General features: G+C 42.7%; 1 protein-coding gene across 1 annotated transcript; it reads right to left on the bottom strand.

The window, feature by feature from the left end:
* Positions 1-200: 200 nt before the first annotated feature.
* LOC121304064 (major histocompatibility complex class I-related gene protein-like) lies at positions 201-23,181 on the bottom strand. Its single transcript, XM_041235036.1, has 7 exons — positions 22,950-23,181; positions 17,845-18,105; positions 6,127-6,399; positions 3,195-3,482; positions 2,291-2,401; positions 2,066-2,111; positions 201-1,332 (listed from the first exon to the last, which is right to left on the bottom strand). Exons 1-7 carry the CDS (start codon positions 23,002-23,004, stop codon positions 1,290-1,292), a joined length of 1,077 nt encoding a protein of 358 aa, XP_041090970.1. The 5' UTR covers positions 23,005-23,181; the 3' UTR covers positions 201-1,289.
* Positions 23,182-25,158: the final 1,977 nt, after the last annotated feature.

Below are 25,158 nucleotides of genomic sequence, written 5' to 3'. Positions count from 1 at the left end.
TTGAGCCCTCATAAACTACTCAACACTAATTAGAGTTCAGTAATGGTGTTTTATAGAAATGTTCAGGTGTTTTTCACCTTCATTATAATACTGGAGTTCATGTTAGACTGGCGCAGAACCCAGAGAATAGAGCCCTAAGTGTTCCAAGACATTCCACAAAGTCTCCACACAGTAAAAGGGTGTTGACCCAGACACAGGAATTGCAGTTTTAGCGCGGTTGCGCACTTTTATTTACAACACAAATAAAAAAAAATAATAAAACAAAAACAAACACCTAGCTCTACTTGAGCAATAACTAAAACACATGAACAGGAACCTGAACTATGAAACAGGACAGCTAAGCTGTTTACCTGCTAAACAAAAATCAAACAAAACACGCAGTTTTTAAACCAATAACATGAAAAGGCTTTGCACAGAACCTCCTTCTTTATACGCTTGAGCACACAGGAGCCCTGAGCAAACTGGCGGCTTCCTTTAAATACCCTGCACCTGGCTCTTATTTACAATGACAGCCAGGTGCAGGGGATAACAAAAGAATGCAATACTTCATTTAGTTTGGCAGGGAGATTTTAACCCTCTCCCTGCCACAAACACACATTTCCCGTGCGCAAGGCTCCCTGCCCTGTCACAATATATTATATATATATATTTATTTATTAACAGAGATACTGCAGGTACACTAACAAGTTATCATCATCTGTACATCTCAAACTCATAGTTGCACAGCTTCAGTAAAATAATAACACATGACTGTGACAGGGGACTTCATGTGGTAACGTCAGGCCAGAACGCAGGAAGAAACCAAACACAGCACTGCAGTGCAAAAACACACTGCTCACAGAGCAACAATTACAATTCAAACACAAAATCACAAACACAAAACTAAGCACACAGGTGAGTCTGTGCAGATCCTCTGAACACCCCCCAGAGCAGGGAGAGCTGCAGGCTTTTATATTAGTGACCGAGGGATTAACCAGCTATCAATTATCTGATAATCCCTCGGTCACATTCTGCACGGGTTTCTAACGTGCATGAGGCTTCCCATCCACATTGCAACACAAAAACTACGCCGTCAAAACATTTACAAATAAATAAATCACAAACACAAAACAACACAACTGAGACAGGAGGGGACTGGGCGGAGGGGAGACCCCGGTCTAGAAATAAACAAACAATCCTGTACAGGGCTCCTCGCCCTGTCACAAGGACATTGTCGTCTACTGGTTTGTGTGATCGCTCTGTGTGGTAATATCAGGCACAATGAAGTGTAAAAGATAAAGCCCAGTCGTTTATTCTGTCTGCGTCATCAGCTTCTCTGCAACAGGGTCACACCTGGAACAATACAGACATGGAACAAAGAGACTATGGTTAGTAAAGCACATGGGTGAGAAAAGCACAATGGAGCCAGTCTGTTTGTGTTTGCTCCCTCAAAACTAGCAAGAACCAACTCAAATTATAATTAAACTGCTGCTCCCTGCACCTCTGTTACACAAGACAATGCTGGAGTATCAGTGAGAAGCAGGAGCGCTCTCAGGATCTCCTCTGAACTCTACCCTCCTTGTTGGTGTGCTGTGCTCTGTCCTATCAAGACAATGCTGGAGTATCAGTGAGAAGCAGGAGCGCTCTCAGGATCTCCTCTGAACTCTACCCTCCTTGTTGGTGTGCTGTGCTCGGTCCTATCAAGACAATGCTGGAGTATCAGTGACACTGGCGTCCGTTATTCATGTGAGACTCACAGGAAACACAAAATCTCATGCAGCTCAGAAGAGTCAGGCAACTGTCAACTTAAAAAATGGCAAACCATTGGCTATAGAACCAATCTAAAAAAAAACAACCCATAGGCTATAGAACCAAACTCAAACAGCTATAGGCCATAGCTGATTCTCAAGAGAATACTGGAACTTTAAGAACAGAACTTTAAAAATCCCTCCATTCAATTGAACAAAAACATTTTGAAATATAAGCAGTGCTGTTTTTAATACATTTTTCTGGGGTGATAACTGATTGATTCAGAAAAAGAACAGAACCCAACAGTTATTAAAAGTGCATGAAAATGTATCTTTACCTGTCGTCACTGGTGGAGCTGGATGAAGCATCACTTTGTTCCTTTGCTGAAATAATAATAATAATAATAATAATAATAATAATAAAAGCAGACCCCAGGAATGAGGAGATAAAATGAAAAAATCTAAACTTAAATCTATACAATTAACTCTGCGCTGGTGTGATAAAGGAATTAGAAATGCAGCATTAATGAAGCAGCTCTTAACCCCGCCTCCCTCTCTCTCACCTGATGCTCTTTTCATCCAGATGTGAACTCCTATGATCACTGCGATGATCAGACCCAGAGCAGCCAGCACACCACCAGCAACAAACCCCACGTTCAGAGCAGCCTCTGGAGCTGCAAACACACAGGAGACTGTTTAGCAAAAGCAATCAGTGAAGATAATGACCCACATCCCTGCAGCAGGCATTAGGCTCTGTGTAAAGCACAGTAATACCAGTGGTGTGAAAGTTTACCACAGGCATTTAGCATTTCCAGTAAAACCAGTCTAATCCAGCCCCTCTACAAACCAGCATTCTGGGTAATTCAGCATGATTTACGAGTACCGACCAAATCCCTATTGAAATGAATGGTGTGATGCAGTCCTCTACAATCCCTATTGAAATGAATGGTGTAATCCAGTCCTCTACAATCCCTATTGAAATGAATGATGTGATCCAGTCCTCTACAATCCCTATCGAAATGAATGGTGTGATCCAGTCCTCTACAATCCCTACTGAAATGAATGGTGTGATACAGTCCTCTACAATCCCTATTGAAATGAATGGTGTGATCCAGTCCTCTACAATCCCTATTGAAATGAATGGTGTGATCCAGTCCTCTACAATCCCTATTGAAATGAATGGTGTGTTCCAGTCCTCTACAATCCCTATTGAAATGAATGGTGTGATACAGTCCTCTACAATCCCTGTAGGAGGGGTTAAACAGGCTTGTGCTAATAACAGGTGAAGATGTGTTGAGGCATTGTTGTGTTTAATGTTTTCTGAGGCACTATTGAGTTTATTATACTGTGTATGGACAGCAATAATGTTTTGTTTTTTTCAACAGGGTCTCAGGTACAGCCTCCCTCCCCTCCCTCCCTGCTCACACAGTCTATTTCAGTAGCAGGATCTCTCTCTCTCTCTCTTACCCCATTTCACATCCATCTTCTCATCCAGGCTGGTGTGGTGCACCTGGCAGGAGTAGCTGTGTTTCTTCTGGTCCTCAGGACTCACTGTCAGGATCTTTCTCAGCTGGTAGGTTGTGTCCCCGTTGGGCAGCACCTCTCCACTCCACACCCCCTCCTCCAGCAGAGCCTCCCCGTCTCTGACCCAGTTCACCTCAACCTCTCGGGGGTAGAACCCCGTCACGTGGCAAATGACGTCCGTTCCTGCAGAATCACGCGCTTTCCTCTGTATCAGCGTCACTGCAGGGCGTACTGGATAAAGAGAACAGCAGTGCTGTTACAATTAGACCCCAATATTGTTTCATGCAGTATTCAATCACACTGTAGAAACCCCCTCCACTCTGATTGGCTGAGAGGGTATATGTAAATGGAGCTAATGTGTGGCTGATCTGAGTGTAGCTCTAGCCCTGGCACGCTGGTCACTTTCAATTGGAACTGATCTCACTAAACGGATCAGCTCAGCAGTGTCTTAGTGAACAGCAGAACAAACAGGCATTGTGTTTGTACAGGTACCTTTGTGTTTATAGTAATTGAACAGCACAGTCTGTGCATTACCAGTGATCTCAGCACAGCAACACATTCCTTTACTGTTTCTATAGAGGGTTTGTGCTCATGTTTCGCTCTGTAGCTAAAACACTTTATAAAGAGTGAGCTTTCTAAAAGGGACCCCTGCGTGATTCATATATGTTGGGTCTGTTGTATCACAGTGTTTGCTGTGATTTCGTTCATTTCAATTTCAATACTTGTCATAGTAATACAAATATTAGGAATATCCCTGTATCTCTGCCATATCAACTCTATTAGGAATATCCCTGTATCACTATATCTTTAATGTGTTTTTATAGCTGCTTGTGAGGCAGCTTCTCACATAACCAGGCAGCAGGGTCTTCATGTAGTCGAAAAAAAATCCTACACTGTAAATCCCACTGTGGCAGAGCAGAGCTCTGCCCTATATAGATTGGCAGGGATGGGGTTAAATTCCCCTACCTGCCTGGGTTTATTGTGTTCAGGTGGCTGGGATTGATTAGAGTAATTAACTTTCAATCAGCACCCAGCCACATGACATAAAAGGAGGCCTCAGCTTCCCATTAGGGAGAGGAGGAAGCTGAGGAAGCAAGCTGGTGTTTGTGCTTGATGCTTTTTTTGGTTTGTGTTTTGTGGTTTTTTTGTGTTTTCTGTTCCAGTGAAGGCATCACCCAGCCTGTAAACCTTTATTTTTGTAAGTCTTGTTCTGTGTCTTTTTATTTTAGCTTAAATACCTTTATTTTGGCCCTTGTGCCCTTTTATTTTGTGTTTATTTATAATAAAAGTATTATTTTTTTGAAATGCAGTCTGTCTCTGGGCCTCTATCCACTCGCCAGCCTGTCACACCCACACTGTGTAAATCCCTGTGAAAGGGTGGCTTGCAGTGGTAACGTCAGACCAGAAACACAGACTCCAAAACAAGGAATGGCGGGTGAAACTGAGGCACAGGGACGCTCAGTATATTTATTAAATAATAATACAAATAATAATAAAGCAGTGCACACATATATATATAGGGGAGTGACACTCCGCCACAATCCCACACTGTGTAAATCCTGTGCTGTGTAAATCCCACACTGTGTAAATCCTGTGCTGTGTAAATCACATACTGTGTAAATCCTGTACAGTGGTGTCTTAATTTTTTCCAGAGCTGTATATATAGGGGCGTGACACTCTGCCACAATCCCATACTGTGTAAATCCCACACTGTAAATCCTGTACTGTGTAAATCCCACGCTGTGTAAATCCCACACTGCGTAAATCCCACACTGTGTAAATCCCACACTGTGTAAATCCTGTACTGTGTAAATCCCACACTGTGTAAATCTGTGTAAATCCCACACTGTGTAAATCCTGTACAGTGTAAATCCAGAGCTGTATATATAGGGGCTGTGTAAATCCCACCTGTACTGTGTAAATCCCACGCTGTGTAAATCCCACACTGTGTAAATCCCACACTGTGTAAATCCCACACTGTGTAAATCCTGTACTGTGTAAATCCCACACTGTGTAAATCCTGTACTGTGTAAATCCCACACTGTGTAAATCCTGTACTGTGTAAATCCCACACTGTGTAAATCCTGTACTGTGTAAATCCCACACTGTGTAAATCCTGTACTGTGTAAATCCCACACTGTGTAAATCCCGTACTGTGTAAATCCTGTACTGTGTAAATCCCACACTGTGTAAATCCCACACTGTGTAAATCCCACACTGTGTAAATCCCATACTGTGTAAATCCCACGCTGTGTAAATCCTGTACTGTGTAAATCCCACACTGTGTAAATCCCACACTGTGTAAATCCTGTACTGTGTAAATCCCACACTGTGTAAATCCTGTACTGTGTAAATCCCACACTGTGTAAATCCTGTACTGTGTAAATCCCACGCTGTGTAAATCCTGTACTGTGTAAATCCCACGCTGTGTAAATCCAGGTATGTGATCTGTGTCTGTTTTCAGCTTGATCATCGCAAGGTTCACTTATTAATGCAGTGCTTGCATCTTGAGTTTGAATAGCAAGTAAACCCAGGCTGTAAATTACACATATATTGAGGGGCAGTTAAACTTCAATGTGACTTTATCTTTTTATTATTTAAAGGAAATAAATCAAAACATGGATATCATATACGTATGTGTAGAATAAAAACCTTTCTGACTTAATGAGACACATGACCAGTTACCAGCAGCTGCACCAGCAACAGACCGGCATAGGCTTTTACCTAAACGAAAATAAATTTACAACAGAAAAATACACCTGTACAGGATCTCAAACAGGAATACTGCATGAGATTGTTACTGTACCTTTAAACTATAAACATTCAGTTGGTATCTGATGAGTTAAACACAAGGAATATGAGATTGTTACTGTACCTTTCTTCTGCAGGGTCTCCATCCCATACTGAAGGTACTGCTCAAGCAACAGGAAACACTCTGTGCGATAATAGTTGAAAACGATCTGTTGCTGGGCTGTGTCAGCTTCCCGCTTGTGTTTATAGAAGACAGCCTGTGGCACAGTAGCGACCCAGGTCAGGGTCTCCACATCAAAACTAATAAAATCCTTCCCATCATACGCATGAGACAAATATGCCCGCCTGGTCCCGTCATCATCCAGCTCACAGCCACCCATGTACTGATAAGTGTGAACTGGAATAAACACACAAAGACAAAAGAGAAACTAGGCATTAGTGTCTGTTCAAAGTAAATCTTTCTGAATTTGTAATCTAGAAGTCAGAGATGGCATTCCAGAGAACATTGAAGAGCCCTGCTACTCAATAAGCAGTCCCAAGGACCCACCCAGTGGGCACACGACATTATACTGACGTTGTGTATAGGTTTGTGGCAAAGTGGTTGGTAAGGGGAACAGGTGTAGCGGTGATGCGATGCAGGAGTGATGAACAGACAACAGTGATTCAGTGAACAAGTATTTATTTGTGCTGTTTCCAGGTCTGGCGACCGTCAAATAATAAATCCCCGGCAGTACACAACAATGTGTAAAGCGCAGGGATGGTGAACACAGTACAGTCTCACACACAAACAAAGGCACGGTCACCAGTCCTAGGTGATATTCAAACGTGCAGGTGCTCTGTGTAGTGGTGCTCCGGATATTGCTTTACGTGGCGACAGCTCCGGAGGTGTGCGTTAACTGTCTAGTGGTGCGAAAAAGACAGACAATTATAAACAAACAAAGACAACACACAACACACAATACACTCTGAGCGCTCCTCTCTCAGTCCTTCTCTCCTCACGTTACCCAAACAAAGGAAAAGATCAGCGTTACCCTGGCCCCTATATGTAATCCCGCATGATATCTAGGTAAACGGTTGCAGCTGCCTTATTACTTGCAGCTGCCTCTCTTTTACCTTTCAAATCAATACGGTCTTACAACAGAGTCGCGCTTCTTTCCAGGCTGACCCACTTCCCTGACCCGGAAACGAACTGTCAGGCCAGCCCTTCCAGATACTTCTCCTCTCGTTCTTTAGCGCCCTCACAGCTCGGGAGGAAGATTCATCACCAGAACTCATGTTTCCGTCACAAGGTTATATTTGAGTCGCAATGTCAGGCAACCAAAATATAATCAATGCACAAAGTCTTTTTGACGACGTCGAGGCAACGTCTGTCATTTTACATTTTTTTAAAGGTTTTTTAGGTTGCAGTACGTCTGTTTAAAAAATGTCCCGTTAGGCCAGATTTTTTTAACCATTTTTGTGTTAACAAAGAGCACAGTTTTCTTTATCTATACATTATTATTATTATTATTACTATTATTATTATTATTATTATTACAACAATACTAATCATCAATCATGGTTGTATTTAACAGCACATAAATGTATTTGATAGTATAGAAGTGAATTCAATTGTATTTTTTTAAAAACGACGAAAGCTTCCAAATGATAAAATACAGAATATGCGCGAGAGCAGGAGTATGTCAACAAGATGCACGATCGAAATCACAGAAAGCGGCGACTCGGTGAGGGACAGAGCCGGGTTACACCCACGCTAAATCAACAAACAACACGAGTCACGCAGAAACAGACTCTTCCACACTTCAATTAATTGAGAAATACAACCTTTACAGTGTTAAACGAGGACAATTAACTGCTGTTCAGTTACCTTTTATCAAGTGTGTCAGTAGAAATGCACTCATATTTATCATCGTTCATTTCTGTATTCACCCCCCCTTTCAAAATATTGTATATTTTATATATTTATACATCTCCATTACTAAATTAAGCCCAAAGCTGCCTGACGCGTCGATGCCTATTTCATATTGTTCTTTATTATTATTATTATTATTATTATTATGTGTTTTCATCATTATATATATATATATATATATATATATATATATATATATATATATATATATATATATATATAGATAGATAGATAGATATATAGATATAAACTGTTAAAGTGTCTGATCTCACTTAAAGCCGCTCAAACTGTGTCGCTATAATGAAAGATTTTAACACACACAGGTATTCTCTATTAGATTTAGTGTTTTGCCACAATGGTTTTAACCTATCAACTTACTGTTTTCTTTATGTTATTTGAAAAACTCAGAAAAGCACAGAACAGGATGAGCTCTGTCTAAAGGAGAGAGAGAGAGAGAGAGAGAGAGAGAGAGAGAGAGAGAGAGAGAGAGAGAGAGAGAGAGATAATATATAATATTCATTGTATTTTTTGTATTTTAATGTTTGACCGTGTAAGTCACTTTGGATAAAGGCAGCCCAATGATGAAATAATAACAATAATAATGATCATGTATTTTGTATTTTTATTAAACTCCATTAGTCTACCCTTATTTATTTATTTATTTAATTATTTTTTTCTTTACATAAATCTTAAAATTCCTATACAATGTGTGGGTAATATAATTTATGCTTAATACATATGAGCCCAGTTTTAAAGATGCATTCTAATTGTAGTTTATGCAGCTGGTCAACATGATGTACAGTGGCTTGCAAAAGTATTGACCCCCCTTGGCATTTTTCCTATTTTGTTGCTTTACAACCTGGAATTAAAATTGATTTTTGGGGGGTTTGTATCATTTGATTTACACAACATGCCTACCACTTTGAAGATGCAAAATATTTTTTATTGTGAAACAAACAAGAAATAAGTATTCACCCCCCCAAAGTCAATACTTTGTAGAGCCACCTTTTGCAGCAATTACAGCTGCAAGTCTCTTGGGGTATGTATCTATAAGCTTGGCACATCTAGCCACTGGGATTTCTGCCCATTCTTCAAGGCAAAACTGCTCCAGCTCCTTCAAGTTGGATGGGTTCCGCTGCTGTACAGCAATCTTTAAGTCATACCACAGATTCTCAATTGGATTGAGGTCTGGGCTTTGACTACGCCATTCCAAGACATTTAAATGTTTCCCCTTAAACCACTCGAGTGTTGCTTTAGCAGTATGCTTAGGGTCACTGTCCTGCTGGAAGGTGAACCTCCATCCCAGTCTCAAATCTCTGGAAGACTGAAACAGGTTTCCCTCAAGAATTTCCCTGTATTTAGCGCCATCCATCATTCCTTCAATTCTGACCAGCTTCCCAGTCCCTGCCGATGAAAAACCTTCCCACAGCATGATGCTGCCACCACCATGCTTCACTGTGGGGATGGTGTTCTCGGGGTGATGAGAGGTGTTGGGTTTCCGCCAGACATAGCGTTTTCCTTGATGGCCAAAAAGCTCAATTTTAGTCTCATCTGACCAGAGTACCTTCTTCCATATGTTTGGAGAGTCTCCCACATGCCTTTTGGCGAACACCAAACGTGTTTGCTTATTTTTTTCTTTAAGCAATGGCTTTTTTCTGGCCACTCTTCCGTAAAGCCCAGCTCTGTGGAGTGTACGGCTTAAAGTGGTCCTATGGACAGATACTCCAATCTCCGCTGTGGAGCTTTGCAGCTCCTTCAGGGTTATCTTTGGTCTCTTTGTTGCCTCTCTGATTAATGTCCTCCTTGCCTGGTCTGTGAGTTTTTGTGGGCGGCCCTCTCTTGCCAGGTTTGTTGTGGTGCCATATTCTTTCCATTTTTTAATAATGGCTTTAATGGTGCTCCGTGGGATGTTCAAAGTTTCGGGTATTTTTTTATAACCCAACCCTGATCTGTACTTCTCCACAACTTTGTCCCTGACCTGTTTGGAGAGCTCCTTGGTCTTCATGGTGCCGCTTGCTTGGTGGTGCCCCTTGCTTAGTGGTGTTGCAGACTCTGGGGCCTTTCAGAACAGGTGTATATATACTGAGATCACGTGACAGATCATGTGACACTTAGATTGCAGACAGGTGGACTTTATTTAATTAATTATGTGACTTCTGAAGGTAACTGGTTGCACCAGATCTTATTTAGAGGCTTAATAGCAAAGGGGGTGAATACATATGCACGCACCACTTTTCTGTTATTTATTTTTTAGAATTTTTTGAAACAAGTTATTTTTTTCATTTCACTTCACCAATTTGGACCATTTTGTGTATGTCCATTACATTAAATCTAAATAAAAATCAATTTTAATTCCAGGTTGTAAGGCAACAAAATAGGAAAAATGCCAAGGGGGGGTCAATACTTTCGCAAGCCACTGTACTTAGTGTGATATAAAACAAATCAGTTCACAAGCTGTGAGCATTGATATACAGACGCAGGTCAGGAATCTCACCGGATTATGATATATACACACGCAGGTCAGGAATCTCACCGGATTATGATATATACACACGCAGGTTAGGAATCTCACCGGATTATGATATATACACACGCAGGTTAGGAATCTCACCGGATTATGACATATACACACACGGTCAGGAATCTCACCGGATTATGATATATACACACACCGGATTATGATATATACACACGCAGGTTAGGAATCTCACCGGATTATGATATATACACACGCAGGTTAGGAATCTCACCGGATTATGATATATACACACGCAGGTTAGGAATCTCACCGGATTATGATATATACACACGCAGGTTAGGAATCTCACCGGATTATGATATATACACACGCAGGTTAGGAATCTCACCGGATTATGATATATACACACGCAGGTTAGGAATCTCACCGGATTATGATATACACACGCAGGTTAGGAATCTCACTGGATTATCGTTGGATTATTAATGCATATGAAAGCTATTAATTCATTAATAATAATATTTTTAGGTCAGATTCTGACCTAATCATGACGTTATGATTCTGAAGTCATTATAACGTTCAGATTGTGGCGTTGATACAACGTTGTGGTTTGGACGTCAGAAAAACTTTCACATACAACATCAGAATATGACGTCAATATGACGTCACTGCAACCAACTCTGCCCACTGGACAGCGTGCAATGAGAATAACTTGTGAGTGCCCCCACACTGACCCACGAGCATTACACTCAGGTACTATTGATTATTAAAAGACATGTATTACTAGACTCCTTATACAATATATTATTGATTATTAAACACATGTATTAACAGACTCCTTATATATTATTGATTATTATACACATGTATTAACAGGTTCCTTATAGAATATGCTCTTGCACTGTGGTCAGTCTCAGGTGTATGCATGCTGTTTATTTATTGTATTTATATAGTACTTTATGTACAAAAGTATCGCAAAGCACTGTACAGTACATAACACAATAAAATGTGGAAAAGTCCAAGGGGGGTGAATACTTTTGAGAGCCACTGTGTGTGTGTATACACACACACACACACACACACACACACACACACACAGAGTACCGTGAAAAAGTATTTGCCCCCTGTCTGATTTTCTGCATTTTTGCTTATTTTTCACACTGAATGTTATCAGATTTTCAACCAAAATCTAATATTAGATAAAAGAGACCCTGAGTGAACAAATAACACAACATTTTGATACTTATTTAATTTATTTATTAAAGAATGTTATGGAGCACCCAATGCCCCCGTGTGAAAAAGTAATCGCCCTCTTAGACTCAGTAACTGGTTACACCTCCTTTAGCAGCAATAACTGCAACCAAACGCTTCCTGTAGTTATTGATCAGTCTCTCACAGCGCCGTGGAGGAATTTTGGCCCACTCCTTCATGCAGAACTGCTTCAACTCAGTGACATTTGTGGGTTTTTGAGCATAAACTGCTTGTGTCAGGTCCTGCCACAATATCTCAATGGGGTTTAGGTCTGGACTTTGACTAGGCCATTCCAAAACTTTCAATTTCTTGTTATTCAACCATTCTGATGTAGTCTTGCTTGTGTGTTTCGGATCATTGTCTTTCTGCATGACCCAGCTGCGCTTCAGCTTCAGCTCACGGTTGGATGGCCTGACATTCTCCTGCAGAATTCTCTGATACAGAGCAGAATTCATGGTTCCTTCAATGATGGCAAATCGTCCAGTTCCTGATGCAGCAAAGCACCCCCAAATCATGACACTACCATCACAATGCTTGACTGTTGGTATGAGGTTCTTACTGTGGAATGCAGCGTTTGGTTTTCGCCAGGCATAACGGGGCCCAAGCTGGCCAAAGAGTTCCACTTTTGACTCATCTGTCCACAGAACATTGTTCCAGAACTCTTGAGGATCATCCAGGTGCTTTTTGGCAAACTTGAGACGAGCATTCATGTTCTTCTTAGTGAGCAGTGGTTTCCACCTTGCTACTCTGCCATGAATCCCATTTTTGCCCCGTGTCTTTCTGATGGTGGAGTCATGAACACTGACCTTAGCCGAGGCGAGAGAGACCTGCAGATCCCTGGATGTTGTTCTAGGGTTCTTTGTGACTTCCTGGACGATTTTACGCCTTGCTCTTGGAGAGATTTTGGCAGGACGGCCACTCCTGGGAAGATTTACTACTGTCCCAAACTTTCTCCATTTGGACAATATGGCTCTAACTGTGGTTTGGTGGAGCCCCAGGGCCTTAGAAATAGCTTTGTAACCATTTCCAGACTGATAGGCATCAACAACCTTTTTTTTCCCAGAGGTCTTCAGGAATTTATTTTGACTGTGGCATGATGTGCCTCTAGATCCTGTGTGCTTGCAACTTCACTCTGATGGTAAGGGCCAAAGTTAGGCAGATTTATAGTGGGCAGGCCTGATTGTTAACCAAAGTATTCAAACAGCTGACCCTAATTATCTCTTTAATTGGGTTGAGTTAACTAGGGGGAATATAACTTTTTCACACCTGAAGATTGCATGTTTGATTACCCTGCACACCAAACAAATGAAAGATGCACCAAACTTTGGCGTCATTTTTTTCTCTCAGACTCCCTCTATATACTAATACAACCCACAAAAACATCTGACCAAATTCAATGTGAAAAATGTGCAAAAATGCAGAAAATCAGACAGCGGGCAAATACTTTTTCACGGCATCGTGTGTGTGTGTGTGTGTGTGTGTGTGTGTGTGTGTGTGTGTGTGTGTGTGTGTATATATATAGTGAGATAGCAGGGAGAGGGTCAGATTCCTCCCTGCCTAAAAACATGTGCAAATGCACATTGGTTTAATTAATTTATTTCTGTTAATTGTTTTATTACTAATTATCCCCTGCACCTGGTGATTATTGTAAATTAGAGCCAGGTGCAGGGTATTTAAAGAAAGCAGTCAGTGTGCTCAGGGCTGCTGCTATGTGGAGGGCCTGGTTGATGGTGTTTTCAACAGTTATGTTGTAGCAATTCACTTGCTCCATAACGTAGGTGTAAGTTTCATCCACCTGTCCCTTTTATTAGGGTAAGTAGCCTGGCCAGGTTAAAACTTAATTTCCCATAGTTCCTTGCTATCACCCTCTGTTCATCCTCTCCCCCATTGGCTCATTCAGATATCCACTCCTCCAATCTCAGAGCTCTTTGAAAGTCAGCACCGGTATTAAAGCTGGCTGGCTAGGCCAGGAGAGCGCTCCTTTTTCTCTTGAGGAATCCATTTTACAAATAACAGCACGTTACTTAATTACAGAGTAACTAACTTTATTTTAGATAAATACTGGTGCCTCCATTTACTCTTTTGTTAAAATCTTGTACTTTGTCTAAACCTTTCTTTTTTGTCTACACTGTTACTTGTTTAAGTTTAGTTGCTGTTCAAGGTCTGTTTAGGGTTTGTATTTGTTAGTGTGTTCAGTCACCATTTTGTTCCTGATCCTCCTGATATTTTCCAAATGGCTGTTCACCCTTCAACCCGGTACTACTCGACAGACTCGCCATTTTCTACGATCGCTATTTTTTCATCAACCTTCATCCACCATCATCAGTACAGGACTCTATTTGGGACTTCATTATTTGTTGGTGAGATTATTCCTTTTCTGTTTTTTGTTTTTTTCTACTTTACTTTGATTCTTTGGTTCCTATAATTTTGGTTTTGTTCTTTTGTTACTTTGGATTACATGTGCATTGCTTCATTGGACTTGTTAGGCCTAAATTTCATTTATCATCCATTGCCATCAAGACTGTCTTTGTAATTGTTTCCCTGTATACTTATTCATTCACCTTTGTCTCTTGCCTGTCGGTGTGTTGGTTTTGTATTGGTGTGTTGTGTGTGTGTGTGGGTTTATTGGAGGCCCACCGGACACCGCATTCATTTCGCTTTAGTGTTAGTTTGTTTGGATGTTTGTTTAGTTCACTTTACTTTCTTCAACGATGTGCTGTGGGGAGAAGCGCTGAAGAAACTCTTCAAGAAGACCAGCATCCCTCATCTGCCACTTGCTAAACCATACCTCTCCTCTGGAAGGCAGTCTGCCCCGCAACAATTCTTCTTGGAGGGTGGGTTGACTGATAACTGTGACTCCACAAATGAAGGAAGTCTTCACCAAGCAAAGCTACTAATTAAGATCAGCTTAAGGCCAGCAGCGATGTTGACTACCTGGACAAATGCGATGAATTCCTTGCGCTACAGCCCATGACACCAAATGAGATCATGGCAACCATGTCCAGTGTGCTGAAAGGCTCAGCAAAGAGCTGGTGGGTAGCAGAACGCAAGGCAATCCAGTCCTGGGAACAGTTCAAGACTGTCTTCCATCAAGCCTTTCTGCCGTCTGACTTCCAGACCGAAGTGGAAGACTGACTCCGCTCCAGAGTCCAGCTGCCTGACGAGTGAATCCTTGACTTCACCTATGACTATCTTGCCCTATGTCGGCGCTGGAAGCCAGACTTGGAGGAGGCTGAAGTGGTTCGACGGATTCTCAACAGCTGTAATCCCAAACTGGCAACCTGTCTGAGGGGAACGCTGAAGACAGTGAAAGAACTGGTGAGCATCAGGACCCAGGTAGAGAGAGACAACGCTGCCCAGCGGGAGTACTGGGTCAAGGCAAACGTAAGCAAAGCTGTCCAGGATAAGAGCAATAAAGGAGCTACCACGAAGCCGGCATAGATCAGCAGAGAAGCCAGGAGAAGAAGCATATAGCTCCTGCTGCAAGCCTGACTCTGCTGATCGTGGAGGTGGGCGTTCGAGAGCTCCAAGGGCTGCAGTCCTGGACACTGGGAGCACTTTCACTCTGAGTCTCTGGAGGAAGATAGCTCAGCCAGGGGAAGAGCTGGAGTATGCACAGGACCAGTATTTCACGCTGGCGAGTGGACAGTCCCACCAGGCCAAAGGTCAAGTTCGTCTCACTTACCTTCTACACGGAGAGGTATGGTTTATAGGCACCTATGTCCTGGAGGATCGTCATCTTACATTCCCTCTTGTCCTAGGCCTGGATTTCCTGGGGAAAACTCATACCCAGATTGACATTGTCAATAGGCATTACGGTGTTAAACACCAGAAGGATTTCTCCTACCATCCTTTTGTGCCACAGTACGATTGGGAATCTTCGTGGCACAGGTCTTCACCGAGGGTCTGTCTCTACTTCCATACGGCTGGCCAGCCACCTACCACCTCTCGTCCTAAGCCAACCCAGCCGCCGAAGGTGACCATGACCATCACTTCATCTGAACCATCTCGTTGAGCCAAGACTCCAGAAGCTCCAGCAGAAGTGGTCAGCTAGGAATGACCACAGTCACCCGTCACTCCATCCCCACGGAGGATGAAGTCCCTGTCCGAGGTCGACTATATCGAGTGTTGCCACTGAAAAAGGCTTTGATCAAGGAACATGTCCAAGACATGCTTCTGGACGGAGTTATCGATGGTCCTCTCCGGTGGTGCGCACAGAGAAGACGGAGGATACAGGTTCTAGGTTTGTACTGGTGTGGTGTTTGTGTGTGGGGGGGTTTATTGGAGGCCCACCGGACACCGCATTCGTTTCGCTTTAGTGTTAGTCTGTTTGGATGTTTATTTAGTTCACTTTTCTTTCTTAATCAACTGTACCTTCTACCTAACTAAATGTTCTCTGCAATAAGTTGTTGTCCTTATGTTTAATTTATTACATTATAGTTCACAACAATAAACTGTTTGTTAGTGAAATTGACACCTCTGACATCCCTGCTTTTGCTGTCTGTCACTCTTGCTGACTTGGTTAGTTATAGATATTGGGCCAGTAGTATCTCCTTAGGGAGGACAGTACAACTGCTTCTCAGTTGTGCACAGTGATCATTACAATGTAAAAGCTACTGTGTAAAAGTCTTTTGGTGTTCAATCTTATGTTTTTGTTTCAGCCAGTAAACAACTTAGCTGTCCGGTTTTATTTGAGTAGGTTCCTGGTGAATGTTCCTAGTTCGTGCTCCAAATAGGAGCTAGGTGTGTGTGTATATGTGTGTATATGTATGTGTATGTATGTGTATGTATGTGTATATATATATATATATATATATATATATATATATATATATATATATATATATATATATATATTATATATATATATATATATACACTCAGCTGTAGTATATGTTTACTCCGTTCCCACTCCTCTTCTAGATCCACAGTAACCACAAGGCTGTCAGTTTGATTTAACAGGGCGGTGCCTGGATTTTTATTAGACAATCCAAAGCTTTAGGTGATACTCAATATAGGGTTCAAACACAGTTCAGGTTCTCATACAATCCTGGTTAATCCGCCAGAAGGGCGGTCAAAACAGTCCAAGTCATACACAGAAATGTTTGTCTTCTTTATTTTCCCTTTTAGGTTTAAATCGAACTGTTACCAGCACTTACTTTCTCTCTTTGTCTCCCTCTCTCTCAAACACCCTGTACTCCTCTCCCTTCCATGCTGTGACCCAGCCCTTTTATAGGTGGATGATTATGTCTAACTTGATGCAGGTGTGGCTACCACACCCTGGGCACCTTGCATTGTGGGATTTGTAGTGTGCTGTGGGTGGCCATTCTGTGACATGTAGTCCTTTCCCAGCTGCCATTTTGTGATGGTAGAAAGTGCTGTCAAAACCTCAGCCCTGACGTATTTACCCTCTATAACCACACCCTTTGCTTTATCACAATATATATACACACAACTTTAAGTCGCCCATAGTAAGGGCGTCTGCTAAGAAATAAATAAGAATAATTTAACCTGACCATATTTCTTTTGGAGCATCTGGCCAGAAAACAATCCTCCATGTCTTTTTCTTTTGTGACAGAAGGGGCTGTGTGTGTGTCTGTACTCAGTCCTATAGTCCCTGTGTCTCTAACAGTGATAGAAGGGGCTGTGTGTGTGTCTGTACTCAGTCCTATAGTCCCTGTGTCTCTAACAGTGATAGAAGGGGCTGTGTGTGTGTCTGTACTCAGTCCTATAGTCCCTGTGTCTCTAACAGCGCTGATAGAAGGGGCTGTGTGTGTGTCTGTACTCAGTCCTATAGTCCCTGTGTCTCTAACAGTGCTGACAGAAGGGGCTGTGTGTGTCTGTACTCAGTCCTATAGTCCCTGTGTCTCTAACAGTGATAGAAGGGGCTGGGTGTGTGTCTGTACTCAGTCCTATAGTCCCTGTGTCTCTAACAGTGATAGAAGGGGCTGTGTGTGTCTGTACTCAGTCCTATAGTCCCTGTGTCTCTCACAGTGATAGAAGGGGCTGTGTGTGTCTGTACTCAGTCCTATAGTCCCTGTGTCTCTATGATAGAAGGGGCTGTGTGTGTGTCTGTACTCAGTCCTATAGTCCCTGTGTCTCTAACAGTGATAGAAGGGGCTGTGTGTGTCTGTACTCAGTCCTATAGTCCCTGTGTCTCTCACAGTGATAGAAGGGGCTGTGTGTGTGTCTGTACTCACCTCCAGTATGGTTAAGGTGCTGGACTGTATTTCGTAAACTCCATTTTATGAGGTCTTGACCATAGAGAATATGCCAGCTAATTATTTTCCAGAACTCCCGACCCTTCGTCTCATTCCTCCAGTGTGTTCGGAGGACAGGTTTTTCCATGGTGCTGTTAAAGGACGTGTATTGCACATCATCCAGCATCGCCAGAAACACAAACTCTGGAAGCCCAGTCCCTTCTGAGATTGCCATTGCAAAGAAATTCAGTGAGTGAGTTCCTGGAAGAGGAATACAAATGAGGATTAGTGACACATTTCAATAATCCCAGAGTAAAACACACAGTGCCAGTGAGCTGCTGACATGCACCAGTCTCTCCAGGATTCCACCATTCTGTGATGTCACAAAGCAATGCAGAATTCACACAAGGGTGCAGAATGCAGTGATGGCCACAGAAACCCATTAATCACTGCAGAAATGTGCAGATAGTTGTAATGTTCTCACATAGAAAACCATTTTCCATACAGGCATGCTAATTTGTTTTATTTGATTTTGGTTTTGAATGTTGAAAGAAAGGCAGTGTTTTCAGAAGATGTTTCTATTGTATGTTGCTGTGCTTTGTCTGTGTCACTAGGACAGGGTTCAAACATGAGTTTCTATGACCTTCCCAGGGGATCAGGGGCACAGAATCTAGAATCTCCTGGGCACAGACTAGTAACCTTCCGGAACACGAGGTACAGGGAGGGGAGTTCCCTCCTGGGTTCATCGGAGGTGTCTAATCATGAGTGAGCAGAGGCGGGACATAAACCTGAGGGTATTCTCCATCTCAGTTGAATACCCAAACTGACATGGGAATGGAAGGGACATACTCGCCACTTCCACAATTTCAATTATTAAAGGTATCTGTGGCTTACCTGTAGCTGTCAATTAAACAAAGAATCCTGCTGGAACTGTATTGTGTGATCTGGAACAGCACTGGCTACAGCAATCTAGGATATCTATCAAAGTCAGCACAAAAACATGAGCGTTCCCAAAGTCACTTGCGAGCCACTGTTACACTCAAAACAACTGCACAAACCGGACTGATGTTTAACTGGATGAGAAGCAGCGTAGGGATACAATACATCCCAATGAGCTAGTAAGAAAAACCCGTGAAACGCTTGATTGATTCTGTGGTTTATCTGTGGCAACAAAACAAGGTAACCAACACTAGAGGTCATGATGTTCTGACTGTCTCTGCAGGGAGTGACTAAGGGCACATGCATGTTAAGCAATCACTTGTCAATAGTCTCGGGATTCAGAACGACTTCGTCTCTTCAGTGTCTCAGGGTTTGCAGATGCAATAAAAAGAAGTAGAGGAAGCCAGGTACGCAGCTCAAATATAAATGTTTTGTATTAAGTGCAAAACAAAATCCCGTTACAACAGTTTTCATAAATGTCCCAAACAACACAAAACAAGGTAACCAACACTTGGGAGGTACTGTGCATACTGTGGTCAGTGTTGTACACGGGCATCCCGTAGTGACTGAACCTGCAGGGTGTCACAAACACAAAACCAACAATAGCACCATCCCGTATGAGAACACTGAACCTGCAGGGAGTGTCACAAACACAAAACCAACAATAGCACGGGCATCCCGTATGAGAACACTGAACCTGCAGGGAGTGTCACAAACACAAAACCAACAATAGCACGGGCATCCCGTATGAGAACACTGAACCTGCAGGGAGTGTCACAAACACAAAACCAACAATAGCACGGGCATCCCGTATGAGAACACTGAACCTGCAGGGAGTGTCACAAACACAAAACCAACAATAGCACGGGCATCCCGTATGAGAACACTGAACCTGCAGGGAGTGTCACAAACACAAAACCAACAATAGCACGGGCATCCCGTATGAGAACACTGAACCTGCAGGGAGTGTCACAAACACAAAACCAACAATAGCACGGGCATCCCGTATGAGAACACTGAACCTGCAGGGAGTGTCACAAACACAAAACCAACAATAGCACGGGCATCCCGTATGAGAACACTGAACCTGCAGGGAGTGTCACAAACACAAAACCAACAATAGCACGGGCATCCCGTATGAGAACACTGAACCTGCAGGGAGTGTCACAAACACAAAACCAACAATAGCACGGGCATCCCGTATGAGAACACTGAACCTGCAGGGAGTGTCACAAACACAAAACCAACAATAGCACGGGCATCCCGTATGAGAACACTGAACCTGCAGGGAGTGTCACAAACACAAAACCAACAATAGCACGGGCATCCCGTAGAACACTGAGAACACTGAACCTGCAGGAACCTGAGTGTCACAAACACAAAACCAACAATAGCACGGGCATCCCGTATGAGAACACTGAACCTGCAGGGAGTGTCACAAACACAAAACCAACAATAGCACGGGCATCCCGTATGAGAACACTGAACCTGCAGGGAGTGTCACAAACACAAAACCAACAATAGCACGGGCATCCCGTATGAGAACACTGAACCTGCAGGGAGTGTCACAAACACAAAACCAACAATAGCACGGGCATCCCGTATGAGAACACTGAACCTGCAGGGAGTGTCACAAACACAAAACCAACAATAGCACGGGCATCCCGTATGAGAACACTGAACCTGCAGGGAGTGTCACAAACACAAAACCAACAATAGCACGGGCATCCCGTATGAGAACACTGAACCTGCAGGGAGTGTCACAAACACAAAACCAACAATAGCACGGGCATCCCGTATGAGAACACTGAACCTGCAGGGAGTGTCACAAACACAAAACCAACAATAGCACGGGCATCCCGTATGAGAACACTGAACCTGCAGGGAGTGTCACAAACACAAAACCAACAATAGCACGGGCATCCCGTATGAGAACACTGAACCTGCAGGGAGTGTCACAAACACAAAACCAACAATAGCACGGGCATCCCGTATGAGAACACTGAACCTGCAGGGAGTGTCACAAACACAAAACCAACAATAGCACGGGCATCCCGTATGAGAACACTGAACCTGCAGTGAGTGTCACAAACACAAAACCAACAATAGCACGGGCATCCCGTATGAGAACACTGAACCAGGGAGTGTCACAAACACAAAACCAACAATAGCACGGGCATCCCGTATGAGAACACTGAACCTGCAGGGAGTGTCACAAACACAAAACCAACAATAGCACGGGCATCCCGTATGAGAACACTGAACCTGCAGGGAGTGTCACAAACACAAAACCAACAATAGCACGGGCATCCCGTATGAGAACACTGAACCTGCAGGGAGTGTCACAAACACAAAACCAACAATAGCACGGGCATCCCGTATGAGAACACTGAACCTGCAGGGAGTGTCACAAACACAAAACCAACAATAGCACGGGCATCCCGTATGAGAACACTGAACCTGCAGGGAGTGTCACAAACACAAAACCAACAATAGCACGGGCATCCCGTATGAGAACACTGAACCTGCAGGGAGTGTCACAAACACAAAACCAACAATAGCACGGGCATCCCGTATGAGAACACTGAACCTGCAGGGAGTGTCACAAACACAAAACCAACAATAGCACGGGCATCCCGTATGAGAACACTGAACCTGCAGGGAGTGTCACAAACACAAAACCAACAATAGCACGGGCATCCCGTATGAGAACACTGAACCTGCAGGGAGTGTCACAAACACAAAACCAACAATAGCACGGGCATCCCGTATGAGAACACTGAACCTGCAGGGAGTGTCACAAACACAAAACCAACAATAGCACGGGCATCCCGTATGAGAACACTGAACCTGCAGGGATCCCGTGAGAACACTGAACCTGCAAACACAAAACCAACAATAGCACGGGCATCCCGTATGAGAACACTGAACCTGCAGGGAGTGTCACAAACACAAAACCAACAATAGCACGGGCATCCCGTATGAGAACACTGAACCTGCAGGGAGTGTCACAAACACAAAACCAACAATAGCACGGGCATCCCGTATGAGAACACTGAACCTGCAGGGAGTGTCACAAACACAAAACCAACAATAGCACGGGCATCCTGCGTATGAGAAACACAAAACCAACAATAGCACGGGCATCCCGTGAAACACTGAACCTGCAGGGAGTGTCACAAACACAAAACCAACAATAGCACGGGCATCCCGTATGAGAACACTGAACCTGCAACACAAACACAAAACCAACAATAGCACGGGCATCCCGTATGAGAACACTGAACCTGCAGGGAGTGTCACAAACACAAAACCAACAATTCTAATATAAAATAAACAGGTCAATTTATTTTACATTAATATGACGGTTGCGGACAAAAATTTAATATATGAGGTCTCGGGTGTCTCGCGAGCATTGTCTGTTGGGGTGCATCTGCAGTGAGCCTCACGTCTCCCCACTGTCATTTACGAAGGAGCAACATTCAAAGCGGTACGTCTAAGGATAAAATAAAAACCAACCAACCCAAGTCGTGTCGTCGGGGCTGTTTCTTTTTGGGTAGTAATTTTCAGCTTGAAAAATTTTTTTTGGAATGAGCGTTCGATCCGCGCAAAACGGATCGTCTATAATCAGGGACATTTGATTCAATCTTAATTTACAGCCGCACTTAACAGAATGTCTCGACATTTTGTAACAGCCTACCTTTCCTATCATTGATTTCTTATTGTCGGGCAGTCTTTTCCGTTCTAACCGGACGATTTGTAATCGTCGGTGTCGGTTTTATTCCTCATCGAAGCCCAGCCTCGCCCTCTGCTGCAGTCTGGTCGGTTTGAAGTCCCCTTGACAAACAAAAAGGGAAAGTTTCCCGCTGTCGTTTTAATAAGTCGACTTAAACCGTTTCAGCTGCGTTTGCCGCAGATATTGTCTTATTCGCGTAAGTGTTACCGAGCTTAAAAGTTGGATGGAAAGATAGTAACTAAAGAAGTAACAGACTCGTCAGAAGGACTGCCTGCTAACATTCCCACAAAATAAGATTTAGCTTCAGGGTCACGACTACCAGCTTCAAACTGTTTGTTTTTCTTAAAGCGAGCACATCCTGCGAGGAAGCCCCTGGTATTTTGCTGTATATTTATTGAAGACAGTAAATATTTCTCGTGTAAAAACTGACCTGCGGCAGCTGCATGAACCCAGCAGAGAATCCCGAGTACAGCCACCCGGGTCATCTCCGATAGTCTCCACAGAGCAGGGTATTCAACACCACACTCGCTTATAAACAACCGGGTTGCTTGTGAAATGGATATTTAATATTTTTAATACAATTCTTCTAGCTTTTGCCAACCACGAACCGATCACACCGCTTATCAGAAACTCTCTCAGTCTGGAATTTTGTGATTGGCTAAGCGAGCGTGGTCCAGCCAATGGGAAGCGCGCATCAGCAGTATCCGGGTGAATAGTTTTGTTCAGGTTTGTGTCTCTGAAGTGAAGCTGGATTGTGTTGTTTTGAAAGTTAGCATTTTTGCAGGAAAGCAGCGATCAAGCTTCACAGCAGCGGGGTTTCTATACGGCGTGGGAAGCCTGTCAGGAACACGAGAGCCACGAAGTGCAGATTTATCAAACCACAATCACTATCCGGGGTGAATAAAAACACTATTTTATTTGCTTATGTAGCGTTGTAGGTTGTGTTTAATAGAGAACTAGACGAGGCTGTTTGGTCCTTGAACACTTCTCTGGTTTATTTAAATCAGATCCGTACACATAACTGAACAACAACAACAGACACCATATTGTGAAATAGTTTTGTTCAGCTTTGTGTCTCTGAAGTGAAACAGAGTGACATACCAGAGGGACTACATTTCCCATCATCCTCCTGCTCACGTGTAAGATGGATTTACCAGTGAGCAGGAGCATGATGGGAAATATAGTTCTGAGAGGTCCATGCAGGTACATGTGAAGCCATCTTGGAGGCAGTGGAATGCAATTTAAAAGTTTTAAAAAGTTGGTCAAAATGTAAAAATAAATTAAAACAATATAAGCCTTGCTTAAACAGTTGTGGCAACACATGGGAACACTTAGCACAGTAAAATAAAAAGGTCCTTCTATACCCTTTAAAGGGTAAAACATTTTAATTTGCCATTCCAGGACTTCAAACACATTTCTCATGGTTGAATTCTGCATTACACAAGTCCAAAGCCGGTCTCCACGGTGTGTGTATACAGGAGATAAGATCTTCCTCACATGACGAGTAGTCAAAGCAGCGGCTGAGTAGCTTGTTGGTTTCGAAGCAGGTGGATGCTATCTCTTATCTCTTATCTCTTCAAATTTCATATGGGTCGAGTCCTGTCAAGTCAGCTTTATGAAAAGTAACTAATAGTTTTACTTTTGCAATACATTTGTTTATTATAATGTTCGTGTGCTTATTTAGATGTACATTCATATGGAATATATAAAGGCTATATTTGCACCCAGAGCCGTATGAAAATTCATAATAGCAAAATTGTGACATCAAAGTGTCATTCCATAGAAGATTATTCTTGACCTTTGACCCCTATGTAAAGAGACACGCAAAAACATTGTTCATTACATTCCCTCCGAGTTTGAACCTTAACTGACCTTCCTGTCTGTTAAATATATTTTACGCACCTCATTTCTAAATGAAGAGGTCGCAAATATGGTAACAAGTGATAAGGAGTAAGTTGTCACTTTTTGTGCAAGGCAAGGGTGAGATGAATGTTCAAATAATTATACCTAGAAATGATGAATGAATTGAATGATCCCATTTTCAACGACTGTCCTGAAGAAGCCTGTTGTACAGCATTTAGACTCGAGAGCAGCCATCATCCACCTCATTGAGGGCAGGCCAGGCAATTCTTTCAAGAAACACCTAGAGGAAAAATACACTAATAAACTGCAGGAAAATACACTAATAAACTGCAGGAAAAAACACTAATAAACTGCAGGAAAAACACTAATAAACTGCAGGAAAATAACACTAATAAACTGCAGGAAAAACACTAATAAACTGCAGGAAAAAAACACTAATAAACTGCAGGAAAAACACTAATAAACTGCAGGAAAAAACACTAATAAACTGCAGGAAAAACACTAATAAACTACAGGAAAAAACACTAATAAACTGCAGGAAAAACACTAATAAACTGCAGGTGATCTTGCTGAACCTTACTGGCTGTTTTGTTGGATTTCATATTGAAATGGCTTCCTCTCAATGCTCTATACTAGTGTTCTTCATTGCAAGGCCCGCATGGCACTGGCGACCCCTAGTGGACTTTAGTGCGGCCCCCAACAACACACAAATGTGAAAGAGGAGGCCTGGCGGCCCTCACACTGATGTCTTACTCGCAAAAGTGCCCCCCCCCCCC

This window comes from Polyodon spathula, chromosome 36 (genome assembly GCF_017654505.1).
Source record: "Polyodon spathula isolate WHYD16114869_AA chromosome 36, ASM1765450v1, whole genome shotgun sequence".
NCBI lineage: Eukaryota > Metazoa > Chordata > Actinopteri > Acipenseriformes > Polyodontidae > Polyodon > Polyodon spathula.
The sequence above is the reverse complement of the archived record's forward strand: the minus strand, read 5'-3'. Positions and strand labels throughout refer to the sequence as shown.

Coding starts and splice junctions, on each gene's coding strand:
- LOC121304064 (XM_041235036.1), bottom strand. CDS start 23,004: ATGACCCGGGTGGCTGTACTCGGGATTCTCTGCTGGGTTCATGCAGCT. Junction 3,483..6,126: donor GGAGACCCTGCAGAAGAAAG/GTACAGTAACAA, acceptor CTCTTTATCCAG/TACGCCCTGCAGTGACGCTG. Junction 1,333..2,065: donor AGCTCCACCAGTGACGACAG/GTAAAGATACAT, acceptor GTATTGTTCCAG/GTGTGACCCTGTTGCAGAGA.